This window comes from Ictalurus punctatus, chromosome 7, assembly GCF_001660625.3.
Source record: "Ictalurus punctatus breed USDA103 chromosome 7, Coco_2.0, whole genome shotgun sequence".
Taxonomy (NCBI): domain Eukaryota; kingdom Metazoa; phylum Chordata; class Actinopteri; order Siluriformes; family Ictaluridae; genus Ictalurus; species Ictalurus punctatus.
Window position 1 is genome coordinate 27607600 of NC_030422.2, and position 17071 is coordinate 27624670.

The window sequence follows — 17071 nt, forward strand, 5'->3', positions numbered from 1 at the left end:
AAAAAATAAAACACCTATGCTAGAAAACCAGTAAGCTATATATTATATATTTTTATTATTTTGTTCCATTTCCCAATTTTTCCTTCACCTCAAATTAACCAAGGACATTTTATTAGTCAGCTCTCAAAGTCCAAAAGCAGCATGAAATTAATTGGTTCGTTTGCTATTTGGAAAAATAAACAGAAATAAATACGTGAATACAAATTATTATCATTATTATCATTATTATTATTCTTATTATTATTATTTTAAATGTTGGGGAACATCGAATTTATTATTATTATTATTATTATTATTATTATTTATTTATGTTTTTTTTTAATGTTGGGAAACGTCGAATTTATTATTATAATAATTTTTTTTTAATGTTGGGGAATGTCAAAATTATTATTATTATTAATTTTTTTATGTTGGGGCATGTCAAATTTATTATTATTATTATTATTATTAATTTTTTTTAAATGTTGGGGCATGCCGAATTTATTATTATTATTTTAAAAAAAAAAATGTACGTTGGGGCACGTCGAATTTATTATTATTAATTTTTTTTAAATGTTGGGGCACATCGAATTTATTATTATTATTATTATTATTATTATTATTATTATTATTATTATTTAAAAACAAACAAGCTGTGCACTCTGGATAATGGGAATTGCTCAGCGCATCTTTCATGCAGAACCCACCGTAACATGACTTCAGTCTCCTTTTCTAAAGGCTTAAGTTCAGGGCTGTTAAAAGGGGGAAAAAAAACCAGAACAGGTCAGTGACGTGGAAGAAACCTGATGCTGTAATGTATAAAGATGGAGGATGTAGAGGTCTCACTTACAGTTTCTCTAAAAGCTTCAGTTTGCTCTGCACCTGTGCAGCTCTGTTGGCGTTGTACCTGAACCTGTCGATGAACACCTAGTTCACACAGATAAACACCACCGTCAGGACATTTCTGAATGTGAATAAAACAAACACCGCCTGACTCGCTCCGCTCGATTATTAATTATTAACACTGTGACGTTAAGTCCAAGTGAAGTGCTGCGAAACGTGCAGCGTCACATGACGCGTTTCAGCGAAAACGGGTCGTCAGGGCGGGACACAGAGTGTCGCCGCCGCTTTTTTAAACAGCCAATCGCGTTTAGCTTCGGGACATGAGCCCGAGCGATAAAGTGAACCAGTTTAAGCGATTTCCTTCGTCACCAACTTACAGAGACACGGTTTCGACCCGCGCTTGCTCAAATGATTTCTCTTGCTCAACGCTTCAGACTCTACAGGGCATTCGATCGGACAGGAAACGTAGCAGAGTGCGGAACCATGTGGCGAAACTGTTGATCCGTGCCGGTGGTAGAGAGAGACTACATTTCGAACGTGTGTACCGTTTAAATGCGAATTCCGTCACTGTTAGTGGAACACACGAGCTTAAAGATCACCTTAATGTTGGTCACAACACTTCAACTCTGATTTCGTGGGGACTTTAAACGTAAACGTTTAGTTCGTTCAAATGAATATGAAAGTAGTACAATTGTTAAAAAGACGGCACATTTGAACCATTGGAATCGAAATTAAAACGGTGCGTGTGTGTGTTTATACCTGTATATGTTCTCTGTACTGTAACTGAGCCTCGTACTCCCGTTGCTGGTTTTTCAGTCGGTCCTCTTTCGTTTTGATGAAGTTCTCGTAATCGCCACGGTAACTGTCCAGACGCTGTGAGTGCAGGTGGATGATGTCGGTTGCAACGGCGTTCAGGAAGTTCCGATCGTGAGACACCACGAGGATGGTGGACTGCCACGTCTGGGGTCATACAGACACACACACACACACATAATATTTACACAGCTGGTGTGGAATACTCTATTCTGTTTTGTTACAGCACCAGAAATCACAACCCACCATTATTAAAGTTATGTTCTTATATATACACTCGAATCCAAAACGGAAAAAGAAGTAGGTCTATAAATGACACCCGGGCCCTCATGGGTTGTGTCGTTAGAACGCTCACGAATACAGAAATAAGAACAACGACGCCGACTTTAAATAACTTTATTAAATACTGAGCCTAATGGTGGAATGGTTTTAATTATGCTCATTAAAGAAACAGCATTACGTGCAAAGTAACCCACGCCATTGTCCATACGAAGTCACGCATCTTACCTGTAAATAATTCTCTAACCACAGAATGGCTCGGACGTCCAACATGTTCGTGGGCTCTGATGGGAAAACCAATCGGCGCTGTTAGATGAAGAAGTTATTCGGTTCATATGCTGCAAGTTTGTTTCCAGAGAAATCGGATTTACTCACCGTCAAGTAACAAAAGGTCAGGCCTGATAACCAACAGAAACAAAACACAGGAAGTCTTAGTACAAGCCAAGAACAATCGATTTTATTTATATATATATATATATATATATATATATATATATATATATATATATATATATATATATATATATATATATATAAATAAAATACACACACACACATCTAAATATATACATATACACACATAAAAAATGAATGTGTGGGTGAAAAATGATTTCCCACTCTCTGTAACGATGTTTAGAAGAACATGACATATTATGGGATGTTGTGGGGGAAAAAAACATTGTTAATTCAGACATTTATTATAACTGACCGTTTACTTATTTATTTATTTTTTTAAATAGTGCAATAATGTCTTCCAGAGCAACATAAAGCGTTCACCTCCGACAACTAATATTTGAAAATAATTTTTAAAAAAAAGAATAAAATTTTTTTAAAAAGTACCAATTAATCTCTGGAGCATATCTTGAAGAATATTAAAATTTTCAGTTTTGCTCCACACACTCACACTCACTCACTCACACACTCACACACTCACACACACAGCATAATCCATCATCTTAAGCACTATTATTACATTCCACGATGTCACTATTTGCCATAGCAAACGTTTGAAGGATGTTATTTAAGGATTTGGTGTTGCAAAACAAGAACGCTAAATCACAGTATAGTACTCTCCAGTCCTGATTTAATTATTCAAATTTCTACTCATGCTCTTTTTCCTCGTAAAACACACTACAGACACTTTTATAATAAATGAGATGTTCTCACCTTGCAAACAGAGCTCGCGCTAACGCTAATCTCATTCTCCAACCACCAGAAAACTCTCTGTGGAGAAAACACAGACATTAGCGAACACTGGGATGAACATAAGAAAGAAAAAAGAAAAAGAAAAAGAAAAAAAAAAACACTGCATCATCATGGATCAGCGTAGCATTATTTGTAAATGTTTAAAGCGTCCTGTTGCATTTCTGGGCCAGAAACAAAGCAAAAAGAAGTCTTAAATAAAGGAAATATCTTTTCTACTGTATGACAACTTCCAAAACAAATCCCTTTTTACCCCCCTAAAGGTCCTGTAAAGTTCTGGGCTTACAGTGTGTCAAGAAACACTGCAAAATGTTACAGACGGCTGCTTTAAATCGACACTTCGGCTAAACGAGTCACTCACTTGGTCGGCTGCTGTTGCATTTTGGGGGAAAATCCTAAACCTGCGAGGATCACTGAAGCTCTGAGGAAGCGGACAGGAAACAAAAACAAACAAACAAACAAACAAACAAACTCATTAGACACACACAAGCGAATCTACTGCTGAAGTTTCCATCCTAAATTAAACTGAGCTACAAAGCAACGTCCTGAGAGTTTACCTGGCTGGCGCTTTGTCCGCCTCGATTTCTTCCAGTTTGGCGTAAATTTCCGACAGACGCACGCTTTCGGTCCCCTCGGCTCTACAAAGCGAAAAGTCACAACACCAAGCAGAGATTTCCATAAGCTGTAAATATACTAAAAAAGAGAATCGATCCGAACAAAAGGATTGATAACACACGTGATAAAATAATAACACGCACGCACGCACGTGTGGAAAGGCCCCGTATGAATGAAGAGTTCCTCATCCGTGCTAAGCGATTACTCACGTTCCGTTGGCGATGTGTGCGTTGAGCGAGCGTTCCTCGGCGAGCAGCTCCTCTCGGACCGTGTCGCTCTCCAGCACGCTCTGCAGCGCCGCCGTGTCGTCTCCTGCCACCTCCTGCTCCACGTGCAGGATGGAGATGTGGGCCGGAACGCGCAGGCTGCGACTCGCCAGCATCTTCAGCAGCGTGGTCTTACCCAGGCCGTTCCTCCCGATCAGACCGTACCTGCGACCGCTCGCCAGACACAGCTCCGCTCCCTGCAGCAGAGACCTGCGGAGACCAAGAGTCACCCTGGTGCTGTGTGCAGGTAATGACTTTTTAAGCTGTTCTGGTTCGATGTGATTGTCGTGTTGTGTCTTTATACTGCATCATTGACTCCGCCTCTAAATGCGTGTACACAAACGAGACCGAGACTCGCCTCTCTCCAAACGACACGTCGAAGTTTTCTATCCGGATGTCGTAGCTGCGGTTCTTCCCGGACATGTCCACACGGTTCTCCTTCTTACTGCTAGCCTGGCTGGCTGAGGCCTCCTCCAGGACCCTGGGGGGATATTCACAGCGTAGTTATGAATAATGCATGCATCCTTACCAGATCATTTATTAAACCGATTCATTCGCTCGACCGTAAATTTAGCACCACGTTCCCTTCAGGAGACTGTTCCGTATCCGGCTCCTGTTAAAAAGGGACGAGGAAGTTCGAGCTGTGTGCACGTGTTAAACGTGTTAAACGTGACCGCCGCGAAACCTTCGAGACGATTATAGCGCGTTATACGATCATTTCAATTAAAGAGCGGATAGGGAGGGAGGGAGCGGCTGAAATATCATATCACATCGTATCATATATCATGCATCACGATACTTTTAACGCACGACACGTTTCATGATAGTCGGGTTTTAATGGCCTCGTGTTAAACAATTCATTATTGAAATCTTGGGGGTTGGGGGGGAAGTGTACATGCATCAATCATTTTCTCTCAATCTCTTTCTCTGTCTCACTCACTCTCTCTCAGTCTCACTCTCTCTCTGTCTCACTCACTCTCTGTCTCACTCACTCTCTGTCTCACTCACTCTCTGTCTCACTCACTCTCTGTCTCTCAGTCTCACTCTCTCTCAGTCTCACTCTCTCTCTCAGTCTCTCTGTCTCACTCACTCTTTCTCTGTCTCACTCTTTCTCTGTCTCACTCTCTCTGTCTCACTCTTTCTCTGTCTCACTCTTTCTCTGTCTCACTCTTTCTCTGTCTCACTCACTCACTCTCTCAGTCTCACTCACTCTCAGTCTCACTCACTCTCAGTCTCACTCTCTCTCTCTCTGTCTCACTCTCTCTCTCTCTCTGTCTCACTCACTCTCAGTCTCACTCACTCACTCTCTCTCAGTCTCACTCTCTCTCAGTCTCACTCTCTCTCAGTCTCACTCTCTCTCAGTCTCACTCTCTCTCAGTCTCACTCTCAGTCTCTCTCAGTCTCACTCACTCTCTCTCTCTCTCAGTCTCAGTCTCACTCTCTCTCACTCTCTCTCACTCTCTCTGTCTCACTCTCTCTCACTGTCTCACTCACTCACTCACTCACTCTCAGTCTCACTCACTCTCAGTCTCACTCACTCTCAGTCTCACTCACTCTGTCTCTCTCTCTCTCTCACTCACTCTCTCTCAGTCTCACTCACTCTCTCTCAGTCTCACTCACTCTCTCTCAGTCTCACTCACTCACTCTCTCTCAGTCTCACTCTCTCTCAGTCTCACTCTCTCTCAGTCTCACTCTCTCTCAGTCTCTCACTCACTCTCACTCACTCTCTCTCTCAGTCTCACTCTCTCTCACTCTCACTCTCTCTCTCTCAGTCTCACTCTCTCTCAGTCTCACTCACTCTCTCTCATTCTCACTCACTCTCAGTCTCACTCACTCTCAGTCTCACTCACTCTCAGTCTCACTCACTCTCTCTCATTCTCACTCACTCTCAGTCTCACTCTCTCTCACTCTCTCTGTCTCACTCTCTCTCTCTCTCTGTCTCACTCTCTCTCTCACTCTCTCTCTCAGTCTCACTCTCTCTCTCAGTCTCACTCTCTCTCTCAGTCTCACTCTCTCTCAGTCTCACTCTCTCTCAGTCTCACTCTCTCTCAGTCTCACTCTCTCTCAGTCTCACTCTCTCTCTCTCAGTCTCACTCTCTCTCTCTCAGTCTCACTCTCTCTCAGTCTCACTCTCTCTCAGTCTCACTCTCTCTCTCTCTCTCTCTCAGTCTCACTCTCTCTCTCTCAGTCTCACTCTCTCTCAGTCTCACTCACTCTCTCTCTCTCTCAGTCTCACTCTCTCTCTCTCTCTCTCTCTGTCTCACTCTCTCTCTCTCAGTCTCACTCACTCACTCTCATTCTCACTCACTCTCATTCTCACTCACTCTCAGTCTCACTCACTCTCAGTCTCACTCACTCTCTCTCATTCTCACTCACTCTCTCTCATTCTCACTCACTCTCTGTCTCACTCTCTCTCTCTCTCACTCTCTCTCTCTCTCAGTCTCACTCTCTCTCTCTCTCAGTCTCACTCTCTCTCTCTCTCAGTCTCACTCTCTCTCTCTCTCAGTCTCACTCTCTCTCTCTCTCAGTCTCACTCTCTCTCTCTCTCAGTCTCACTCTCTCTCTCTCTCAGTCTCACTCTCTCTCTCTCTCAGTCTCACTCTCTCTCTCTCTCAGTCTCACTCTCTCTCTCTCTCAGTCTCACTCTCTCTCTCTCTCAGTCTCACTCACTCTCTCTCTCAGTCTCACTCTCTCTCTCTCTCAGTCTCACTCTCTCTCTCAGTCTCACTCTCTCTCTCAGTCTCACTCTCTCTCTCAGTCTCACTCTCTCTCTCTCTCTCAGTCTCTCTCACTCTCTCTCTCAGTCTCTCTCACTCTCTCTCTCAGTCTCACTCTCTCTCTCAGTCTCACTCTCTCTCTCAGTCTCACTCTCTCTCTCAGTCTCACTCTCTCTCTCAGTCTCACTCTCTCTCTCTCAGTCTCACTCTCTCTCTCTCTCAGTCTCACTCTCTCTCAGTCTCACTCTCTCTCTCTCTCTCTCAGTCTCACTCTCTCTCTCTCTCTCTCAGTCTCACTCTCTCTCTCTCTCTCTCTCTCTCAGTCTCACTCTCTCTCTCTCACTCTCTCACTCTCTCACTCTCTCTCTCTCTCTCTATACTCAGTCCATACAGGATTTCCTGGAGGTTTTATTTTTTTGTGATCATTACAGCCAAAAATGCTTGATTTCTTTTTTAAATTTGTGATGCAACTTTTTTTTTTATTAATTTTTTATGCTTTTTTTTGTCTTGCACGCTCTTTTGCAGGGATGTTTGTTGGTAAATGAGACCTTAGAACACACGTGAATCGAAGAATGCTTTAGCCCTCTATATCTATGTCAATCCATCAATCTATCTATACACACACACATACAAATTATACAGTCACTAATAATACCCCAGATATGTTTTTAATAAAAGCACACCATGATAATATAGTATCTATACATCTCTATCGATCTGTGTATATATAGCGATTAAGATCATATTATCGTACGGCTCGGCCTTGAGGAAAGTAGCGATGCACTTACAGTGGGTTTGAGGGTTTCTGCAAGTCTTTCTCATTCCTCCGCTCGTGCTTAGCTTTCAGCTTGGCCTCTGCTTTTTCTAACTTCTTCGCATCCACAGTCTGAGTAGGAGAAAACAAGCCAAGTCATAAAAACACCAAGTGGATTTTATAAATCAGAGTTAATGCTGGCGGATGTGTGGAAAACTCTGAATTCATTGGTTACAGAGGTGCTCTTCAGCCTCGATTAACCGACAAACCCGGCTTTAAATACAGCTGCGGTACACAGCAGACTTTTGCACTCTGTATGCATATGCGGTGGTGTGCATACTGCTGCCACGACTGGATTCCCAGTATTCCCAGTGCTATCAAAACCTTACAGTGAGGGAGAAGACTAATGGCTGATGATGTGTTGATCGTACCGTTCCCTGGTTTCTCTTCACCATCCAAATGCCCTGCACGTCATTAACAGCAGAGTCTGCAAATCACAAAATCAGACAAAAGCAGACCTGAGGTCAGAGTAGAATTCATAAGCAGCTCAGAATCGGCACTCCATCACACTCTACCGCTTAGGTACCGAGCAAAGAACAGCCGAACTCACCCGAGTCTGCAGACATCTGAGAGAGCTGCACGGGAGCGTCGAGCAGCACCTGCCTCTGGTTAGAGTGACAGTTAGTGCTGAACAAACAAAGACAGGAAGAAAACGTTAGAGAGAGAGAGAGAGAGAGAGACACACACACAGACACCGAGAAAGAGAGAGAGGAAAATGAAAATTTAATTAAAGAAAATTGAATTGAGTTAAAGAAAAATTACAGAATGAGAAAGAAAGAAAGACCCACCAACAAAGTAAGAGAAAGAGAAAAAAAAAAAAAAAAAAAAAAAAAAAAAAAAAAAAAAAAAAAAGTGTGAGTGTGTGAGATAGGAAGAGACAAAGAGAGAGAGAGAGAGAGACAGAGGAGAGACAGAGGGAGAGACACACAGAGGGAGAGAAATGGAGACCGAGACAGAGAGAGAGACAGAGAGAGAAAGGGAGACAGAGACGGGGGGGGCAGAGAGAGAGGCGAGACAGGGGGGAGACAGACAGAGGAGGGGTGACAGTGGGGGGGGGGACAGACGGGGGGGTGTAGAGAGAGAGGGGGGAGAGAGAGAGAGAGAGAGAGGGGTGGGGGGGGGAGAGAGGGGGAGAGAGAGAGAGAGAGAGAGAGGGGGGAGACAGAGAGAGAGAGGGGGGGGGGACAGAGAGGGGGGGGGGACAGAGAGAGGGGGGGGAGGGACAGAGAGGGGGGGGGGAGGGACAGAGAGAGGGGGGGGGAGGGACAGAGAGGGGGGGGGGGAGGGACAGAGAGAGGGGGGGGGGGGACAGAGAGAGAGAGAGAGGGGGGGAGACAGAGAGAGAGAGAGAGGGGGGGAGACAGAGAGAGAGAGGGGGGGGGGGACAGAGAGAGAGAGGGGGGGGAGACAGAGAGAGAGAGGGGGGGGGGGACAGAGAGAGTGATGGGGGGGACAGAGAGAGTGATGGGGAGAGAGTGATGGGGAGAGAGTGATGGGGAGAGAGTGAGGGGGAGAGAGTGAGGGGGAGAGAGTGAGGGGGAGAGAGTGAGGGGGAGAGAGTGAGGGGGAGAGAGTGAGGGGGAGAGAGTGAGGGGGAGAGAGTGAGGGGGAGAGAGCTGCTGATTTCTGCTCTGGTTGATTTTGTAAACAGTCTCACAGTAAAGTCTCAGACACTCAGACTCACATCTTCAGCGTGTTAAACAGCTGCAGGCAGATGTCTCGGACGTCGTCTTCGTTCTTGTCAGCAGCTACTTCCTGTAGAACCCCGCCGATGGCGTCGAACACTTCCTCTCCATCCTCAAAATCAGAGCCCCCACTGCCCAGCACTCCTGCAGCAGCACGGTCACATGACACAAACCATCAGTGCACGGCTCACACGGCATTTTACCAACAGACATCGCCGCAAAGCAGCTTCAGAAGTTCAGATTAAACAGAATTAAATAATAATAATAATAATAATAATAATAATAATAATAATAATAATAATATGCACTCTAGGTGTCTTTAAAAACCATTCGAATCATAACAGCTACCAAAACTAACAGATGCTTCCTATGAAAAAAAACAAACAAAAAAACATTCGTCTGCGAGCGATACTTTTGCTGAAGCACGTTACGATTTAAACGTTTGCATGTAAAGTCTTTTTAACTGCGTGTTCTGTGAGGAGGAGCCCGTCACAGTTTGTGGTGTTGACGTAATAAAATGCGACGCTGTGCACGATTCAGTGGAGGGGTTCAAATTCATCCAGAGCGCCAAAATACAGTTATGTTTGATTGGTTTTCTGCAGCAGTGAACTTACATGCTTTTGAGCTGAAAGAAGAAACATCTCATAACACGATACAGACAGCTGCAGGATTATAGTTGTGGTTCTCTCCTGCTCCGAATAAAAGTATTTTCTATCCTATTGCTTTTCTCGTGACTTTATTTACATACGTGACCTTGAAGTCATCCAAAAATAAATCAGATTACATTCCTCTCATATCGTGATACTTGGATTACGGTATTGATTATTTATTTATTTTTAAATGAAGTAATTTAAAAAGTGCCCTCCCAACCCTGTACACGAACTCACGGATGCCTGTGATTGGCAGGGCAGAGAGCACATGCCCCTCCCACCCAGAGAGCATGACATGCAAATGCTTTTCTCTTGCGCTATGTATGTGCCATGACCTCATGCGTTTCTGACCTCATGTATTTCCAGAAAGCAGGAATTTGTTGATAGTAGGGTTGGGTGATATGATGACATTATGCCGACTTCAATATATGTTTTTCTACCCATCCTATTCAGTGTTAAAGAATATATTTATGACAACATTAAAGTAATAATAAATTATTTTATTTATTTATTTATTTTTTTGGGGGGGGATATATCGTGATACATATCGTTAGATTTTTCCAAGTATCGTGATATGATTTTTCCCGTCATATCGTCCACTCCTGATTATTTTGTCCTCCATTCTTAATGAATGACTTGCTTATTTCGGTTATTAGAAAAAAAACTAAATTATCTGACACACTCAGCTCTCCTAAATCACTATCATTTTAAAATAAACCTCTTAGCGCTCTCTCTGTCAGTCTGTCTCTCTCTCTCTCTAGTTTCCTAAATGAGCATGCTAACCGCTATAGCTATCCGCCAACTTAGCTCACCCATTAAAACCCGTGTGAACCGGAAGTGCAGCACGTGATCAGATCTACACATAACACACTTCCCGCTTCCGCCTGTGTTATGATTCCTAGATCAGCAGAACTGCCGAAGAAGAAAAACGAACGAACCTTGCTCGTATAGCTATACCGACTAGCTAGCGACTTCATAACTATATGGATATATATACACTTTCTAATGTAGTGTGAGTGATATGAAAGGGCTTTTATTTCTTTTAACGCGCGACTCACCAGTAATGTAATCAAACACTTCGGTGTCAATCTCGGGAAACTCGCTGTTCAGAATGTCCACGTACGCCGCCATGTTACACCGCAGGTCCTGACGCTCGAGTGCGCATGCGCGGTGTCTCCTGCTGCCTTTGGTGACGGTCCGGCGCGTGGTTTTATGGGTACAGGAGTAACTTAATGATACGGTTTTTTTCATTTTTAATGACAACCAGAACATGTTTTGAGGCCAATTAAGTTTAATTTCGTATTGGATAATTAATTGTTTAACAAAGAAAAGTCGATAGAAAGAAAAAAAAAAGGAACAGACGTGCTTGACAGACCAACCAAGACGGCATGAATATGCAAATGAAAAACCGCCTCCGATTCACACAGGCCACGCCCCTTTCCAATTTGGTAAAGCTCTTTGGTATTGAAAGTACATCGTGATGGGAAGTTCGGATCACTTTACTGACTCGGAAGTTTTTTTAGAGTCATTTTGTTCATTTCGGCAGAATATAATTAAAATGTTACATGTGAAATTCAACACATATAGTGTCTAGTAAACTATAGGCTATTGCAGCCAAGGCCAAATTATGAAAAACAGAAATGATTAATTAATAGCTTAGCTGGGTCTACAGGCTATGCAGTGTTAGTTCACCTCACTCCCGATCCGAGTCGTTCTTTCTTTTGTCACATCTGTTCCCTGGAAACAGAAATGATTCGTTCACATCTCGAGTCTTTGCGTTCGAGTTGTTTGTTCATCCCGTGACCGCCCCATAGGCTGAATGAAGTGGGGCTGTGACTTGATGAATGAACGACTCGAACCCGAGGTGAACTAATCATTTCTGTTTCCTGTACAGAACCTATGGGGATGTTGCAGCGCATGCGCGGTCAAAATTGAACGAATCATTCTCTGAGACAACTCTTCTCTGTTCCCATAGTAAAGATTCGTTCAAAATGAATGAATCGTTCATGAACGACCCATCACTAATATGTACGACAAAAACCTGCTTGTACTCATTGTTTCTATAAGAAATACAAACAAAACCATAAAAAATGTCATTTAGGCATCCAAGTCGAGCCAAAAGTGCTTGCGGAAATCCACAAAATGTCTGAAAAATGTATAAAAAATGTCTGAAAATTAATTTAAAAATGTAAATGCGACTCAGATTTAGACAAAGATTTAGCGTTCTTTGTGCCAAATGTGTTTTGTTTTTTTTTCACAAAACTAGCAATTTTAAACGGTTAACTCAGATAACTAGGTAATTTAGTTTGTTCATGTATTAGTTTTCGAACTCTAAACAGTTTATGCAGGCCAAGATTTTCTTATAGTATGCGTTTTACTTATCTATCTGTTCATTCATGATCCGTAACCACTTCATCCTGATCACGGAGCCTGTCCTGGGAACACACCCGGGAGCAGGCCATCCCAGAAACCATGCGCGCACACACACACAAGCAATTTCACGAGTCACCAGTCCACCTACAGGCATGTTTTTGGAGGAAACCAGAGGCTGCTGAGGAAACCCACGTGGAGAGAACAGACAGAGACTAAACCAAGCTCTGGATCAAACCCGGGGACGCTGTTGGAGCTGTCTTGCACCTAACCCTAACACTCTGTTCTCTCTGATGACCGGGGTTCTTATGGCAAATAAACCGTATCTTAAAAGCAACATTCCTGATCTTTACAGAAAAAAAATTCTGATGACTCTCTGTAGAAATCGTACCATAGTACAAGCACTAATCGCTATCTTTTAGGTCTATTTGACAGTGAATTATTGTAAAAGATACACAAGCTGAGGAGGTTAGCTAGTGCGATGAACTGAGGTTCCTGAGCCTATAGCTGTGTTGCGTTTGGTGTGAACGGTGCAGGTTGGTGGTGGCGGTGTGATGTTGCGCGGAATCTTTTCACAGAATGGCACCAACATTACTGCTGAATAACTTCAGTCTTTAACAAAAAAAAAACAAAAAAAACAACAACAACATGTTATGTTGGGAACGTCGTCATAAAATTCACTCATAAATCAATCAATTGCCAATAAAGTTTCTTTTTTAGTGTAGTATAACTGACTTGCAATGTTTGCAACCATGGAAAGCAAAAAATAAAAAAAACCAAACCTTTACAAACACATCAGATTTATTTTTACACTAACAAACAATGCATCTACAAACGAATGGAGAATTCAGTACTAAAACATATGGAATAGAGTCTGTTATAAACAATGCCGAATGGTACAAGATCAGTCCTCGTGCAGTGCACGGGTTTGGCCGTGACTGTACAGAAACGAGACGAAATCAATACTGAAAGCTTCTTTTGGTCTGAATATCATCCAGAATCTGCTGCAGCTCTTCGTCCTCGAATCGACCTTCCAAGCTACAGGGGAACGAAGGAAACGTGAGTCAGGAGCCTTTAATAACAAAATGATAAAATACCAATGTGGAAGAAATGATGTTTATAAAGTGAGAGAGTTTAACGGCAGTATTTAATACTTAATTAATACCATATAATTCTTTTAATACACTTTTTTGTTTCATTTTTTTAAATTCACAGATGTCTTAAATGATTTCCCTGGCAACTTTCTGCCATTTAAATGATTTAAATTTCAGTTCATCCTAATTAAATTTTTTTTTAAAAATTTAATTCCGTATAAAACACCCCAATGTCTAGTATAAATTCGTGACATTAATTCCTGCGTATATTTTTTTTTTTGTATTTTCTATCTGAATACTAATTAGCCATGAGACATGACCAAGCTTTTTCAGTAAACACAGTTTGAAGATTTAGAAATCACTGAGCACTTTTCTGAAGAAGAAGAAGAAGAAAAAAAAACCTATCAGAATTCACCTGGGAATGAGCGCTTTCGCTTCTTCCGCGGCTTCAGGACACAGATTGGCCAAACTCGCCAGCTCGAATTTATGCAGCTTCTTCTGCAAGAGTAAACTGTCGGAGACGAAACCATATTGAAAGGGTTTAGATGAAATCGTATTTAGACAAGGAGCTCAGAGTGTGTATAAATATATACATATATAAGTATCATTTTTCACAACCTGAGAAATCCTCGGTTCAACGTTAAATAAGCGAAAACAATCAGCATAAGTATTGGCCGCAAGTAGGCTAGAAGTCTGAAAATAATAATAATAATAATAACAACAACAAAACGAGCAAATAATTTTAATCACAATTGAATCTGCGAGAACCTCAGACTAAAACATGAGCATTATATAATGGATATATTAACAGAAATCTATGAATATGTGAATATAAAACACAAGGCTTGATACCAAACTGAAGCTGATTTTAATAGACACTTTAATCCTGTAGGATCACACACTTCCTGTTTTTCGTCTCGTATTCGGTTCCTCCAGAATTTTTCGATCGCAGAAACGAACGCAAAAAATCAAGGAAACGGCGCAATATCCGGAGGAGCTCGCAATTATTCCAAAATTACCGCAGATTTGGGTCGAGAGGTGTCACGTGAGGTCATCGCGACACGCGTTCAGTCAGAGTCTGTGAACATGAGTGTAGCTAAAACGGTCTCATTTATGAAAGACTGTGCAAGTGCAATTTTGCCAATTCGAATAGATTTCGGGGGGGGGGGGGGGGGGGGGGGGGGGGCTAAAAAACAAAAAAAACTCTGCAAGTTCGCAGATTTTGAAACAAAGCCGCAGCAAAATCAAGCGTTTTTGAACGTAACAATCACAAACAAAGAGAAAGACTTAAGCGAAATCCTGTACGGACTGATTAACGAACTGGCTGTAAAGACACACAGGTGAAGAACTCTATTTTAAAAATTCGAAAGTATCTACAATTTCATCATTGCCAGAATTGAGGATTTAATACATGAACTGCTTCATACAGACGAGTGGAAATGCTTCAGAGCATGACTTCTTTGGTCACATGATTTAAAATAATGGGGGGCAGTGGAGGCTTGGTGGTTAAGGCTCTGGGTTACTGATCAGAAGGTCGGGGGTTCAATCTTCTACTCTGCCAAGCTGCCACTGTTGGGCTCTTGAGCAAGGCCCTTAACCCTCTCTGCTCCAGGGGGCGCTGTATCATGACTGACCCTGCGCTCTGACCCCAACTTCCTGGCATGCTGGGGTATGCGAAGAAAACAATGTCACTGTGCTGTTATGTACATGTGACCGATAAAGACTCATTATCATTATAAACTTGCACACTACTTATTAGTAAATCACGCAACTCTCTTTTGTTTTTCTGGCTCGGAGATGGCTCATTGTTCCCGTGTCTATATAATTCTGCTTCGGTTAATCTGGCACTGGCGGGCGGTGAGCGTCTGTGCACGACGTCTTGATGTCCTCGCAGACGTATAAACCCCAAACTTCTCAGCACATGCTTCAACGCCCATCACAAACTCCTGAACGTTCACATTCGATGAGATAACATGGAGCGGCCACACAGAGACCGCAGTAACCCTCTGACCTGCGCACGCTGGCGATGGTCTCCCGGTTCTTGAAGCGGCTGAAGCGGGCCGTGTAGTTCAGCGTCTTCATGAAGACCTCGGAGAGCTCCTGTTCATCTTCGGCGCTCTCGTTCTGCTGCTTTCGGTGCTCCAGGAGCATGTGGACCTCAGAGTTCAGGAGAGTCTCTGCATTTTCAAACTCTGACAGGGAAATAAACAACGACACGGTTTCAACAAAGTCAGCCACGACAAGTGTTTTGTGCACCATTACTGTGACATTATCAGAAAACGCCTCCATCGTTTATATTAAAGTATATACTGTATGAGCCAGCGTGTTATGAATGGTGATTTGCGCATGCGCAGAAAAACAATGTGTAGGACAGCCAGACAGGCATGTCGTGCTGCGTCCGTCATGTAAGCATTTATAACCGCTTGTAAGGCGACATGTGAATAGAAACATCTTCCTCTAATCCCACCTTTGGGGAAAGACAGCTGCGAGGCGTCTTCTTCAATATCACCCACGTTCGTTGCTCCTGCAGCCGCCATGACGGTGTTTACACTTGCCTTTAATCTGATCACTGATAACTTTTTAGCTGTAATATTAATTCAACACGCTATAATGAAACCAGACTATAGTAAACAATGTTATTTTTTTCAATATAAATATTTAGCTACATAGTTAAAATAAAGCGTATAATCCTTTCTACACAAGGCGCCCGCGTTAACTCATTGCCGCAAAAAAAAAAAAACAATACTAGAGATTGCGCTTCCGGTACGACTACCGGAAGTCTTCTTCTTCTTTTTGTTTCAATGGCGGTTAGCAAACCTGCTAAAGGTGCATTACCGCCACCTACTGGACTGGAGTGTGGGCAGTACATTGGCCGAAGATAAAATAAAATGGAAAAAATATAACAATAATAATAATAATAATAATAATAATAATAATAATACCAAAACAATACTACACAAATAAAAGAAAATAAAGAGATAAATACCTATATACTAGATATTCCTACTAGATTACTAAAGTCTCTCACTTATCTCAGTATTTTTCGATAGTTTATTAGGGGGCGGTGCATTTTCCCAGATGTTTTCCCCAGCAAGTTCTCTAGTGTCATGTTTTGTTTTCCAATCTGCATCTCTAGCTCAGTTCTTTCCTCCTCATACCTTTTGCAGTCTAACAGAATGTGTTTTACCGTCTCTTGTGTACCGCAGTGGACTACCGGAAGTAATCCAGGTTTCACGTTAAAAAGCCTTTGAGCATTTTTTTTGTCTTTTTTTCTCCATTATAAACAGTTAATATTATTTTTATATTATCCAACTCCCATATGTAATTAATCCACATAAGTGATACTTTATGTAAGGAAAAAAACACATCAAAGTGTGCTGTTGTTGGGAAATGATTGACGTATCACCCCAAAAGCAGATGTTTTTCCAAGAACAGCACGTCCCCGAAGTGTTTTATTCCTCTTATACCCCGGCAGTTCACACACTTTTATTCATAAAAGAACACATCATACATTTCACCAGTTTATAGATACATTTAGTGCTGTGGAATATCCAAGAAACCTAGATAGCTATAAAGAGTTCTTCCCCTCAGCAACCTCTCTTATTAAAAAAAAAAAAAAAAAAAATATATATATATATATATATATATATATATATATATATATATATATATATTATTACCGGGGTATTACCGATTTATTTATTTATTTTATGTCGTAGTATAAAACGTGAAAATATCTTGAG

The 17071-nt window shown here is 42.0% G+C and overlaps 2 protein-coding genes across 2 annotated transcripts in view; both read right to left on the reverse strand.

Moving 5' to 3' along the window:
• abcf3 (ATP-binding cassette, sub-family F (GCN20), member 3) overlaps window positions 1-11064 on the reverse strand; it is a 15491-nt gene extending 4427 nt beyond the window's left edge. The window contains exons 1-15 of the mRNA XM_017472754.3: window positions 10923-11064; window positions 9214-9358; window positions 8080-8156; window positions 7901-7956; window positions 7504-7601; window positions 4357-4479; window positions 3942-4208; window positions 3675-3755; window positions 3479-3538; window positions 3082-3138; window positions 2290-2312; window positions 2143-2198; window positions 1582-1782; window positions 830-906; window positions 687-731 (exon numbers count right to left, since the gene is read on the reverse strand). Coding sequence (XP_017328243.1) covers window positions 687-731; window positions 830-906; window positions 1582-1782; window positions 2143-2198; window positions 2290-2312; window positions 3082-3138; window positions 3479-3538; window positions 3675-3755; window positions 3942-4208; window positions 4357-4479; window positions 7504-7601; window positions 7901-7956; window positions 8080-8156; window positions 9214-9358; window positions 10923-10995 — 1439 coding nt within the window. The 5' untranslated portion in view covers window positions 10996-11064. The remainder of the gene's footprint in view (window positions 1-686; window positions 732-829; window positions 907-1581; window positions 1783-2142; window positions 2199-2289; window positions 2313-3081; window positions 3139-3478; window positions 3539-3674; window positions 3756-3941; window positions 4209-4356; window positions 4480-7503; window positions 7602-7900; window positions 7957-8079; window positions 8157-9213; window positions 9359-10922) is intronic.
• Window positions 11065-13017: 1953 nt separating this feature from the next.
• Window positions 13018-16045, reverse strand: polr2d (RNA polymerase II subunit D; the record flags this gene model as incomplete). Its single annotated transcript, NM_001201043.1, is given in 4 exon segments — window positions 13018-13272; window positions 13744-13839; window positions 15340-15520; window positions 15796-16045. Coding segments are annotated over 4 exon segments (426 nt in total). The 3' UTR covers window positions 13018-13193.
• Window positions 16046-17071: the final 1026 nt, after the last annotated feature.